The 14232-nt window shown below is 40.2% G+C and overlaps 1 protein-coding gene across 1 annotated transcript; it reads right to left on the reverse strand.

The window, feature by feature from the left end:
• Window positions 1-2103: 2103 nt before the first annotated feature.
• znf706 (zinc finger protein 706) lies at window positions 2104-5493 on the reverse strand. The gene is made up of 3 exons (XM_008300776.1): window positions 5387-5493; window positions 3201-3336; window positions 2104-3010 (listed from the first exon to the last, which is right to left on the reverse strand). The coding sequence occupies exons 2-3, from the start codon at window positions 3333-3335 to the stop codon at window positions 2915-2917; spliced, it is 231 nt and encodes a 76-aa protein (XP_008298998.1). The 5' UTR covers window position 3336; window positions 5387-5493; the 3' UTR covers window positions 2104-2914.
• Window positions 5494-14232: the final 8739 nt, after the last annotated feature.

Consider the following 14232-nt stretch of genomic DNA (forward strand, 5'->3'; position numbering starts at 1 on the left):
CCTGTGGAAGGAAAACAACCAACAGCACTGATTAAAAGAAAAAGAAAAAAGAAAGCAGTCACCCCCACCGGGAGTTTTTTCCTTTCACGGTCAATATAATCTAGCTTTTTGACACTCTTTAATGTCAAAGTGAAAGTCGATTTCTACAAAGCAATGTCAATTAATAAAAAATATAGAACGTAAACTAAGGAATTTCTTAAGTTTTGACCCCCATTAAGTCAGTATTTAGATTACGGCACTGATCCTGTGTAGATAGGTGTCAATCAACCTTGCACACCTGAACACTGCAATTTTACCACAACCTTATTTGCAAAGCTGCTCAAGCTCTGTTAAATTAAATTGACCATATTTCAATGTTAAACAGCAATAAACTAGTGAGGGGGAAGAATACTTTTTATAGGTACTGTAGGCTTGGCTATCTCCACTGTCTTTAAAATGCCATTAAGAGATCAAATTAAAACGTTTGAAGATATTACCGAAGATATGACAACTCCAACAATATTTTTTTGTATTAGATTTTTGGTTGTTTTTGTTGTAAATGCCAATAAATTTCTCTACTACCTCTGAAACACGAACTAGCTTTGGGCCCAATCTCAAACACGACCACTGACCAGTATGATTCAGAAGTTGTTTTCCTAAAAAGAAAAATGCTCATAAACAGTCGTGTGCAATCTGGTCTTCGTTAATCTTATATGATGTCAATGAAAGGCACATGAAGCCACCAACCACAAAGTTTCTCTAATGGCAGCACAGTGAGTGATCTGATGGAAGTTTGTGTCTGAAAATAGATGACCTACAGCCGGGGAGAATTCCTTCACCTAATTAAAACAACTAATTTCATCTTGCGCTAGTGCTCCTTTTCTTCCTGTCGGTGCTGTGGCTGAATTTAAAGAGAGGTCATAACGCTCAGATATGTGTGTGTGTGTGTGTGTTTGTGTGTCTGTTTGTATGAATGAACATGTGTCGTGTTTGTCCATTCACAAGTTTACAGAGGGGAAGGAAGGATGTGGACTATGTGTGAGAAGACGGGAACAATGCGGGCTATGACTCATTCATCCGAGTTGCTCAAACCATTAAAGCAACAGGCAGCATAGCACTGGCCCTGCAGTTCTTCTGAGCAGTCAGAGAAAAAAAAAAAATCAAGCCTCATTTCCCCTTAAAGGTTTTAATTTTGACAAAGACCACAGATTTTGTGGGCTTTGAGTGACTGTATGACTCCTGACACATTCGATTCAATGGTGTGGTTGTGTCATGTCTGCATGACAAACGCTCAGATGGCGTGTTCTTTCAGTTGTTGGGCTTATGCTGCATTTGTCATAGCTGGGGAATAAGGCCACACAGCATGAATCAGTCATGACATCTTTTTATGCTTGTTGAGTGACTTTGGACAGTTTTTGCTGCATCATTTCCAGACAAAACTAAACCACAGTTGTGTTTCATTACAATTTAAACACCTGTTTCTGTTACCTGTGGGTATATATATATATTTTTTAAAGGCCACCTGACAGCGTGTTTAAATCTTCAAGTGAAGCAAATAAAAGCTTTTATGACCCTTGTGGCTTGCTTTGATCCATATAGTCACCTCTACCGGCGGCGGAAACTAATTTATTCATTAAAAAATGTCACGGATTATTAACACAGCCTCCTGGGATGATGTCCAATTACTCTCTGAGTCTTGCTGACTTCTCTCCAGTTAATACTGTGTATACAAATATATTCATTGCTATTCATTAATTATGGCACGCTAACAAAGATAGGTGAGACCTGATATCCAAGGTCAGGGAGACTTCTATTTACTACCAAGTGAGCAGGGCCGTAGAGAACTGCAGTCACTTTGAATGTCTTTGGTGGCACCGAACTATCGAAAACGTTGATATGTGAAGAGCCAGGGTTAGCTCACCAAGCCAGAAAAACAAGAACAGGCATGCATACTGGATCAGTGTAAGTGACAGCCCTGAGAAACTACCATCAGTTCAGACAGGGTGGAGTCCTTCAAATATTATCTAATGACAGACGTCTATGTGCAATAACCCTAACCTTTCCCATGAATCCCACAAAACACCATCATAGAACCTTAAAGAAAAAAAAAAAACAACAGCACAATTACAACAAAGTAAAATTTAATAAAATGGTATAATACATCTGGAGCATACATTCATTTTCCGAGCATATATGTTGCTGGCAAGCTCCCGTAAAATTTGACTAACTTACAATTCATTTTAGCCGCTCGCAAATGGCTGACAGATTTCACATTTTTGTGATCCAACATGAAATTCTCTGATTAGCTCTATTAAAGATTGCAGTATAACAGGGCAGACAGCGCTGTGGAGGAGTTACACCGTGAACAGCTGCAAAAAAAAAATAAACAGTGTCACAGCCTCCTTTTTTGATTCAATACTCAAAGCACTAACGAAACAGATGAGGTCACTTTTGTCACTGCCTCAACTTTAGCCAACTGAAAATTCTGAATACTCCCACGCAAGCCAAATCCATAGTTTACCTCAGTCGGCGTGTTTATCTATAGAGGTTCGATCAATCCACAAAAGCTTTGGATAAAGAGGTGCAAGAGCTAGCAGCAAGAAATATTCCTATATGCACAAAACATCAGGGCAGTTCTGAGAAACTGTGTGAAATTACAAGGGGAGGAATCTTCTCTCGCCCCGTTTCATTGTTCATAGATCGTTCAGGTCTACAGCGGCCCTGGAATCAAACCTGCATTTGAGTCTAGCTCTGCATGTATTTAAACACAAGCACATAGGACGGGATGGGAGGAAGCATTGCATCAAAGGCAATCTGTCCTGTTAAAGGATAGACGAAGCTTCATGTTGGTTACATCAAATCATCCGTTGCTGTCAGACTGACAAGTGCAGAGTTGGTACAGGGCCTTGAAGAGTTTGGTGTCCGGGGTGACCACTTACGCCTCCACTCCTTCTAGCTCTGGGGGCAGAGGGGATTTTGGGTGCTTGCTCTCGAAGTGCTGCTTGAAGGTTTTTGGGTCAGGCATCTGGGACTGTGGGAAGAGATGGTAAATCCAACAGTTCAAATCCAACTGAGAGAAAAAGGCCTTATGCTTCATTGAAACTATGATCAAATGATTATCTCACATCTAAAAAAAAGAGAGAAGAAAATAAGTTCAAAGGATAAATAAAATCCTTTTGCCATCCTCATTAAGGCTTTGGTGTCTGGGTTTTCTTACTTACCCTGCACACAGCGCAGGTGAACACTAGCGCCGCCTTGGCTGCTGTCTTTTGATCATGACCCTTGGCCTTCTTCATCTCCGCCTGTTTCTTAGCGTTTTTTTGCTGGGATTGAATCTTCTGATGACCTCGCGCCATCCTGGCGAAGAGAAGGATGCAAGCACAAAGGATTTAATGTTAGCTGATAAGCGCTGCCTGTAAGTTAGTAGAAGTGTATCAGCAGTTCTTTTTGCGTGCAAATGGAAGGTTCATAATACCATGTGTACTCTCTTATCAATCAAAAGTAAAGTATGAGTGATGTCGTATCATAAATTATGACACAGGCAATTCTGTTCTTACTGTATCAGTCTCTTACAAGATTAGACCTTTCTTGTGGGTAGTCTAAAGTTTAATGGTTATAAACACTGTGCATAGCAAGAAAAGAACCAGCTACTTCCACTCAGCCAGAGTCAGGAAAAGTAAACAAGATAAAGTCTCAGTTTGACTTGAACTGAGATGCAGGTGCTTCGGGATAAACACAGTCAGCAGACTGGGCTGTAAAACCTGGGCTTACATTATGGGAAGGGCTATCTGATGTAATGAAAGCTGCTCAGGACTAGAAGCTACCGTCGTGTACTGCGCAATCTGGCCAACTCTGCTGAGCGAAACCTGCAACTACTTCAAATCTGACACTCGAGTTGTAAAAAAAATGTTTTAAAAGTTTTGCTCCCAGGTTTTAGGATGACAGGCAAGTTTGTAGAAACAGGCCCAGATCTGGCAGGTTTGTGTTACGAAGTTATTTGCAATTGGCTTTTTCAGAGGGCGGTATCCGAGAAGCAAGTACTCTCTTGCCCCTACATGTATTTAAATGTCACTTTTTACTCTGGGGTTTGATAAAGTAGTTTGTCCAGTCTAGTACGTTCTCTTTTGAGGGAACTTTCACTCAGATCCTTGCTTGATGAAGGTTTCAGTGGATACAAGTAAAAGTTTGGGCAGTAACAGTCGAAGTCCTGAACTGGAAATATAGACAAGAAAAAGAACAACTAAAAAGAAAAGGAAAACTTGCTGATAGGGAATCCACAAAATCCTGAGATTGGCTGGATTGCGATGCATGTGGTTGTAGGGTCGCAACTACTGGATTAAATTACTTAGGTTGGATATTTAATATGGTCAAACAAAGCTCTAATTAACATATTTCTGCAGCGTTCTATTCTTTAACATTTGAAATACTTAGATAAGTTAACACCATTAAAATCTGTGTCAATATTTAACTTGTTCGCTGGATTCGTAATGCCAATGCACTCTGGCTCAGCAGCTGTTGCTTTAAACGTGCTACAGAAATGAAGGTAACTTGACTTGCAAGCTTATCACTAGAGTGGCAACATTAACCAAAGGCCCTGAAGAGGCCACAGGGCAAAAATGAGCTGCAGGCCCCTTGATTCTGACACCCCCAAACTTAACAATGGCTCAAGAATAACATTAATGCACCACCCACCTTCCCATTAAAGTGTGTAAGTGGTGCATTGGTCACACAATCACAGTCTGACTGGGGAACAGTGAAGCCTTGAAGGGAGCTGCCTACTTTGCTCTGCTGGTGATCCAGCATTGCTTGCTAGCAACTTCTATAAATAGTCCTCTGTCAGCCGGCAATGTATTCAGCGTTAAGTAGAGTTAACTTGTGAAAAATTTGGTAAGTTACTGCTAGTTACTCAATGTATTAACTTATATCAACACCATATGTTAAATGGATCACGAAAAAAAGTAAGCAGTGTCATTGGTTCCTTGGTGTTTGGACACATGAGGCAGTATCAGGCGGTATATTTCCCCAGATGTGGAGACAATGAGCAAAATACAAGGGAATAAGCTAACATTAGCTAACTGTTGCTGTTTGGTGAAGGTTTTTTATCCGGTCATATCTACATTTCTACAGTACAAACGTCCTCTCAGGTTACTTTTCTTCACAGAAAACCTTTAACTAATCGACGGTCGAGAAGTCCTTGACGTGACTTCGAGTTGTTTTCACCAATTGTGCTGTTAAGTGACACTTATTAGCTTTAACGTGGTACATGCTAACATTAGCTCTTTAGCTTGTTAGCTAGCCGGCTAAACCATATGGAGTTTCAACTGGCCTCGGGGCTAATGTTAGCCATTAGCCATAACAACGCTATATTACGTTATGGTACATATTTAGGAAAAACAACAGCTCTTACCTGATTAAAATAAGAGGACGTGTCGTTTGAAATGTGCCCACACACACAAATGTGACAGCTGCTCGGTTCTCACTGACAAGTGAACGTCGATGCTGCGTTCAGGGACACTCGCAGGATGCAGAAATTTAACCAATCAGTTGAAGACATTACGTACGTGTAGCGGAACTTTCACAGATGTGATATTTATTTTAACACAGAATGAAAGGTAAGTTGAAGCCATGCGTACTGGGAGCAGTGTAACAAACAGGTGATGTCGGGAAATTATCAGAATATCAGATATCAGAAGTAACGCTGTAATGGTTTGTGGAAGAATAAGTTATATATTAATAGCTCACGAACGTTTCTTAGACATAATCCACTTGCTGCAGAAGCATATGTAGGACTAAGGTAAGTGGTTCATTGGGGAAAAAAACGTCTAAGCACGTAGAGAGCGAAAGAATTTCTACTATTGCAGGAGGAACGTGAATGTACCGGCAGTGCTGTCTGATGGAAGTCGCCATGCTGCAGGTACATGACGTTGGCAATGTTGCCCCCTAGTGGCAGAGCTGAACTAGTACACACAGCATCTTTACATACATATAAACTGAGAAAGTCAGTAAGAGATTTAATTATTAAAAGAATCAAAATTTGTCAGATTGAATGCAATCACGAAAGAAAACAATATGTCACCTTAAAAAAATCTGAAGATTTTTTTCAATGAATTGCTTAAGTTTAAAGTTGTGTTTATCACTGAGGTATAAAGCATGCCTGCTTGTTACAAATCAGCAGATGAAATGCATTTCCTATCTGATTCTCTGTGTTTTAAGCACTCATGCAAATCAAATCAAACCAATTTATATAGTCTGTTTACAAGCAACCTGCAAAAATTGCAGCACATGTTATAAGACAGTCAAGAACAAAAGCATCTACAAAAAAGAAGACAAAATAAAGACCTGTAAGATTAATGTGTAAAACTAAACTAAAAAATAAGTATAAAATGTTAAGACCCCTAAATGCAACCAAAAGCTACTGAAAACATGTAGATTTTCTGTAGATGTGTCAATAGAGGCGAAACATTTGATCAAAAGAGAATGAAAATTCCAAAGCTTTGCATCTACAAAGGCACAGTTTGTCTTATTCTAGAGCCTTGATGTTGGAAAAGTTAGTTGTTTTAAGGATCTAACAGGCTTTAAGGTGGAGCATGGGTAGATAAATTCAGAAATGTGCCCAGGTGCCAAGACATGCACAGCTTTATCAAAAACACATTAAAGAACCATAAAATCAGTTCTGTATAACAGCTGACAGAGCAGGGATGCTAGTAGGGATGTAATACTTTCCATAGTTTGTTGGGACCAATTAGGAGGCCTGCAGCAGCTGCAGATGATGCAGAGATGACTGAGCAACCCCCAGGTAAAGACAGTTACAGCAATCTAGCCTTGAGTAAAATTAATGCAGTGATCAGTCTCATTTAGACAGAGGATGGATTTCTATTAGGCAACGTTCCTTATGTGAACGAAGCACCCATTTTACCACACCGTTAATGTGTTTGTCAGATTTCAGTGATGAGTCCAAGATGACTAAGATTCCTGCGTAGTCATGAAGGTCAGTTGTCAGTGGCCTTATAAGTGGCTGGTGATGATTGTTGTGAAGTTATTTTCAGCTTTTCATAAGAATGAAACAGAAAAATGTAAAAATGAAACTGAATACAAATAAAAAGCCTATTTATCTGATGATGACAATGAGAGTAGGCAGGTGAATTTACTGCTCATGCACTAAAAATAACTACATTAAAGTCTACTCTAATTGTTTTTAAAGTTACACTACAGTTTAGCCCTTATTGATCATCCATCCATCCATTATCTATACACCGCTTAATCCTCACGAGGGTCATGGGGGGCTGGAGTCTATCCCAGCTGACTCAGAGTGAAGGCAGGCTCACCTGGACAGGTCACCAGTCTATCACAGGGCTACACTTAGAGACAGACAACCAAGCACACTCACATTCACACCTACGGACAATTTAGAATCACCAATTAACCTCAACATGTTTTTGGACTGTGGGAGGAAGCCGGAGAACCCGGAGAGAACCCACGCTGCACGGGGAGAACATGGAGACTCCACACAGAAAGATCTCGGGTGTCCTGTTTCTCATTCACCCAATCGCACATACATTCATACACCAATGGCAACAGAGCTGCCATGCAAAGTGCTGCCTGCCATTGGGAGCAACTTCGGGTTCAGGTCTTGCCCAAGGACACTTTGACTGTGGAGCGGCGGGGGATTGAACCGCCAACCTTGCGACTGGAGGACAACCCACCTGAGCCACAGACGCCCTTGAAGTGAAGATCAGTGTTTTGTAGTTTTGTTTTATGCTGAGATTTGTACCCAAATTATACCAAATTGACTCATTTAAATCCCTGATTAATTACCAGAGTTCTAAATCGTGCCGTTTGTCATATCATTCTATGGCATCAAGCCTCATTGAAATACACTATATAGGTGATAAAAGACGTCGTCCCTCAGAGCAACACTAGGGGGCAGGTATGGAGGAGGCCTGCTCACACTGAAAATGTACCACCAGCATCCACGACATGTGCACACAAGTACAGCTCCGGTACTGAAATACACTTAATTGCCGTCATAATGAATGGTTTAATTTACCGTCATAACAATCTCAGCTTACGGAGCACTTCCATCTGATCATTTATTAACTTTATTTCACAACCACAGCTCTACAAACACTCGCCTGCATGGATCACAATGTGCTTCAGAGACCTGCATTAGATGTTTATCTCTGCTGTGTGTGACTGCGGTTTTGGCGTCAGGTTGGAACAGTGGAACCGTTCAGCGCCGCTCGGTATTTGACTAAATTCAGCTAATATGTAAATGAACCGCAGTTATCTCGTGATGGAAACACGGACGCGCTGTCTCCGTCGCACCAAAACATCAGCGAGTCTGTCAGGAAAATAGGAAAAGCAGAGCTGTTGTTCGTCCGCTCATGAGTTGCATTATTTCATTTTGTCTTTATTAGGAAGATCAAAGCAGCATGTGTGTGTGTGTGTGTGTGTGTGTGTGAGTCTGTTTTGGTTCCTGTTGGAAATCTTCCTGACAGTTATGTGTCACGACTTTCTTGAGAGAAATCTTATCATTGTGAGAAAAGCCTCCAGCCAGCCGTTGGGCCCCCCGCCACCCCCCTGCTCTTTTTTTTTTTTTTTCCCATCCTAAGAAAAGAGAGACAATCTTTTCAATCCTTTGTGAAAGCGGGAAATATCTCTCAAGAGAGAAGGATGTGATTATGCTTTCAGAAGGGGGCAGAAAGTAAAAGAAAGAAGGTGGGGGAAAGAAAATGACAAAAGCCACACATTGCTCAAGTTCCCCCACCCTGGAGGATGTTGTGCAGGGACTTGCTAGCTTAGGTTTGGGGTGGGGTTGTCCAGCCTTAGGGCCTGTGTGAAAGCAAATCTTCCAGGTGTCAGCTATTCAATAGTAGAGGAGAATATTATCTGGCTGTCCATTGTGTGTATGAATAAGCAGGGGTTTGCCACAGACAGCCTGAGATTTTCATTTTTTTTAAAAACCTATTTGGATCCCTACTTCCCGCCACAAGCGCTTTCAGGTTCACTCGTGTAAATTATCTTTTAGCTGTTTCTGTTCTTTGTCTCTCGCTGCATATCCAGGGGGATTTCAAGAGTTTTAAAAGATGCATTTGAGGCTTTATCTGGCAGCCGAAGCTCACACAGAGAGGGGGGAAAGTCTGACTGCGAGGGGTGACCTCCATGTTTCGTTGGAGGCTGTTGAGGGAAGAGGAAGTCGGATTTCATCTTCCCCATTAGCCCACTTCCTCTCCCTGCTCCCGCTTCATGCTTTCCCTTTTTTTTTTTTCCTCCCCTCCAAACCAACAGGTTTTGCCACAGTCCACTGCTGCTGCTGCTGCGACATGCCACAATGTTGCCAGACCAGTCGGGCCGTACACAAGCCATGACACAGTCACAACACATCCACATGCTGGTAACTTTCACTGCAGCCTTCAGAGGCCTCGCGTCACGTGACACGGAAGACGTAAACAGCACGCACACGCTCAGGGTTTCTCAGTGGGGGGTTGTGTTTGCAGTGGATCAAAAGGCAGAAAACTGAAATAAAAAATGAAAGCACCAATCGCAGCAGCCGACCTTTGAGCGTTTCCCGCAATGCAAATGTTTCTGCCCATTGTTTTCATTAAAACTGACCCTGAGATGCCCCGAGAAATCACATCAAGAGGGCAAATTGTGCCTTCAGGGAGAAAGAAAGTTAATTTCTTACCTGGACACACAGAGTGCAGCTGAAGGAGAGGTGAGGTCTCGGGTCGGGCAGACATAAGCCGGTCAGACAGAGGCTGATTGTGGAGGTGCTGACAGCTCAGCAACAGCAGCAGCTCTCTGATATTTGGGCCAACTGTTGGTGAATGGAGGCAACAGCTCTGGATCCACTGACAGTCTGAAGACAAATGTGACCGAATTGTTAGTATTGAAAATAATTAACTGTATTTGAGCAGATATTATTTATGCTGTTAAAGTTGGAATCTGCTGTGAAGAGCTAAAATACATTCATGTTACTTCGTATGGTGCCTTATAAAAGTTATCAATCAAACTTTAGTTGTACTGAAACTTTCATACAGGTTACGACAGTTTAAAGTGCTTTACAGGAATTAACAGACTATAAAAAGACAATAAAAGGTAAAACAGCTGTAGACTATAGCACATATAAAATATGTTGAAGACAAAAAAAATATTTATTATAAGAAAACAATGATAAAGCATTAAGATAAATGACAACAGAACTGTTTTATGAAAAGAAAACATCTTTAATTATGACTCAAATCGGCCTCGACACAACTTCAGATATTAGATTAGTCATCACGTTGGTTGAGAGTAACGGTTCACCAGTGACCTGATTGTCTCTCTTCACTGGCCTCATCACAGAAGGAACTAAACAGCCCAAAAATACATTTAAAAAGAAAAAGTAAGGATCTCATTTGTCTCAATGTTGTAGCAAGATCAGGTTGAAAACTAGCTGAAATGCAGCATTCAAAGAGTTCTCTAGTCAAGGTTTTATCCCTCAAACTACCTTTTCAAATATTAAGTATGAAATTTATTTATTTTATTTTTTACATTTGACATTTTTTCAGTACTTTTCTGTATTTATGAAATGCATTAAAATCTTAATAACATTACAAAGATAAACAGTTCATGTCTAATGAGCTTTTCCTAACTAGAAAACTTACACTTACAAATTTTCTTTCAATTGAATAGAAGAAAACTGTAAATTTCAAGTTTAACGCTGTGAATTAAACTCAAACCTTAAAGCTGGATGAAATTTAGTGACAATAAAGAGAAAAAGAAGTTTTGCTTTTACAATTTTATGTAGACTTGTTTGCTAAATGAGAGACGCCATGTATAATTACAGACATGCTAAATGTGTTTTCATTGCGTATACGACATCTATAAGTGCTGGTAATCCGTCAAAATACAATTTTTGTTCTTATATATATAATTTATTTATCTATCTGTTAATTGTTCTAGCTGTCTCTCTCATAGTTTTTACAAATGTAAACATTAAAAAGCCAGAAAACAAGATTTATTGTAATAATTGATGATGATGAGGTATTTTTTAACCTCTTAAGACCTGAGCTCTTGTTTGATATGTATTTTGTATTTGATTTGATTTCAAATAGCAAAGAGAATAAAAAATATATATGAAGAAAAATTTTTAAAATACTTTTTAATTTAAAAAATATTTAAAAAATTAACATAAAAAATTACAAATAAAAACAAAACATAAATAACAATAACAATAATGAAATTAAAAAATAAATAAAAATTAACTACTGTGATAATATAACCCAAAATGTGGTGCCTATGCATGTGGATGACAGGTCTTAGGAGGTAAAATCAATTACTGACAACTTTTTTTAAAAACTTTTTTTTACAGTTCAGTCAACATAAGTATTGATGCTGCTAATATTAATCCTTACTCTAAAGCTGACATTATTCCAATAACCATAATAACATCATCTACAGTCAAAAATGAATATAAGTTCCTTAGTGAGCCTTCATGTCCTGTCGTCCCACTTCATCCGTCCACACCTCTGATGTTCCTCTCATCTGGACGACAACACATCCCCCCACACACTCGTCTCAGCCTCCGTCTCAGCTGTGACTTTCTGTACTCAAACAGGTAGACTCAGACACTTAATCCTGGCCAAGTCCAGACAAGCTGCTTCTCCTGCGAAAAAACTCCTGGTATGTAGGATACACCTTTCACCTCTCTCACCGAGTCGGACTCACACACACACACACATATGTACACACTCGGAGAGAAAGGTATTCGGCGGCTTGTGGCCCCTGACTTTCCAGTCTTGCCCATGCCTGCTTGTGGCAGCTTGCACGGTAGCCCTCACAATACTTCAGCTGTCATATCGCCACATGGCAGACATTCCAGCGGGCAGAAGTCATATAGAGAACGGTACAGATAGCAGAAAGGCTTATACATAACCATTATTTTGATTCAGGCGAGCAAAACGCACGTCTCACTTTGTTTTCAGAGTGGAGTTAATGATTCATGGATGGACTTAAAGACAACACACCCCTGAGCACTTAAATGTGAAAGCCCCGCTCTTCCAGTAGCCGCACTGACACAAGCATCGGTGGTGGTTTTGCATGTCTGTAGTTGTTCTCGTGGTAACTTCAGGTGGTAGTTTCTCGTCTATTTACAGTTGTTTTGCATCTCTCTGCTAGTTTTGTGTTACTCTGTGGTTGATTCATGCCTGCTTGTGGTAGTTTTGCATCTGTTTAGTTGTTTGACTTCCATTTATATTAGTCTGGTGTCTCTTTGTGGTAGTTTTGCTGCTTTCTGTAGTTGTTGAATCTCTTACTGGTAGTTTTTACTCTTTTTTTTTCATTGCCTTCCTCGTCTGTGTGATTGTTTTGTATCGCGGCATGACAGCTTGATTCTGCAAGTTGTTGTTTTGTGTCTCTTTGTTGTAGTTTGATTCGGTATGTGGTTGTTGTGTGTCTCTACTAATAGTTTGCTTTTCTATGTGGTGGTTTTGTGTCTTTATGTGGTGGTTTGCATCTTTTTGTTGTCATTGTGTAGCTCTTTGTATTCATTTGTGTGTCTCTGTGTGGTAGTTTGCATCTCTTTTTAGTAGTTTTGCATCCCGGCATGGTAGTTTGATTCTGTGTGTGGTTGTTTTGTGTCTCTATGTGATAGTTTGCGTCTATTTTTAGTAATTTTGCATCCTGGCATGGTAGTTTGATTCTGTATGTCCTTGTTATGTGTCTCTATTTTGGTGGTTTGCTTCTTTTTGAGGTCTTTGTGCAGTAGTTTGAATCTCTTTGTGATCTTTTTGTGTCTCTATGGGATAGTTTGCATCTCCTTTTGCAGTGGTTTTGTATCTCTGTGTGGTAGTTTGCATCTTTTTGTTGTCATTTTTTGTCACTATGTGACAGTTTGATTCCGTACGTGGTTGTTGTGTGTCTCTATGTTGGCAGTTTGCCTCTCTTTGTGATTCTTTGGTGTCTCTATGTAATTGTTAGCATCTCTCTGTTGTCATTTTGTGTCTCTGTGTGGTTTGTTGTGTGTCTCTATGTCATTTGTTTGCATCTGTTAGTGATCGTTTTGTGTCTCTAACTAGCAGTTTGCATTTCTTTGTGGTGTTTCTGTGTCCCTTTGCGGTTGTATCCGTCCCTTTGTGGTCCTTTTATGTCGCGGCATGATAGTTTGGTTCTGTATGCGGTTGTTGTGTGTCTCTATGTTGGTAGTTTACATCTCTCTGTGCTCGCTGTTTGTGTCTTTGTGGTTGTTATGCATCTTGCTGTAGTTGTTTCACTGACTTTCCAACGAGCAACACAGGCACAGGCAGGTCCGACCAGCAATCCATCCACTCCAAAAGGAAAACACAGCAATAAAGTTGAATAGAGATCAAGTAATAAAGCTGAACAGAACATTTTTTTATTTCCCACTCTTTTGTCTCTCTGTTGTTGCTCTCTCACTCTGTGTGTGTGCTGTTAGAAGAAAAGGACCCCACCTGTATTTATCTAGCAGTTCCATTTAAACACACTAACACACACACACACACAGAGCTAAGCCAATGCCCAGGTGCTCTGTAAAACAAATTGGACAAGGGAGGATAGTAGTGATCATCTGCAGGGCACGCAAACACATGCTTGCTAGTCACACACAAATGCAAACACACTCTCACACACGAACACACTCTGGTGACGGTTAAACTGAATCTGGAACGTAATTTTAGGATTTCCATACACGAGCGCCTCGAGGCATTCATAAGCAAAAAGCCCGCATTTTGTCATGCAAACACGTTCAGAAGACATAGAACCAGTTTGGAAACAGCATCCAAACCGTTTCTGAAAACCCAACTTGGGGAGGGGGGGCGTCCTCACGTTTATATGTACGCTCTTTGTATGTTCGAGTAACTCTGTAAAACTTAGCAGTGAAGTAGCGAGAGCTTTTACAGACATCTGAGAAGTGGAACAACATGCACTTTGCTGAAATGTGTTTGAGTGATGAAACTTTTAGACTCTTTACTATTTAACGTGCAAAAATACTTCAAATATAAATGTTCCAAGTAAAAGTCTAACTCATATTTAGTTCAGACTCCTAGCTGAGCAAAGTTGCAGGAGTATTATGAGCTGCATATATCTAGTATTTTTAGTATTAATTCTATTCATCCCCTGTGTTATTTCCTGTGAGTAGAGCCCGACCAGTGGTGGATTTCTGGAACCAATGCTGATATTTTAGCAGGTAAGAAAATCTGATATCAGTTTATCAGCCAGTATCTGGACATACATCATAGTCATGTTCAAGTTATA

Source organism: Stegastes partitus, unplaced genomic scaffold (assembly GCF_000690725.1).
Source record: "Stegastes partitus isolate 25-593 unplaced genomic scaffold, Stegastes_partitus-1.0.2 Scaffold34, whole genome shotgun sequence".
Taxonomy (NCBI): Eukaryota; Metazoa; Chordata; class Actinopteri; family Pomacentridae; genus Stegastes; species Stegastes partitus.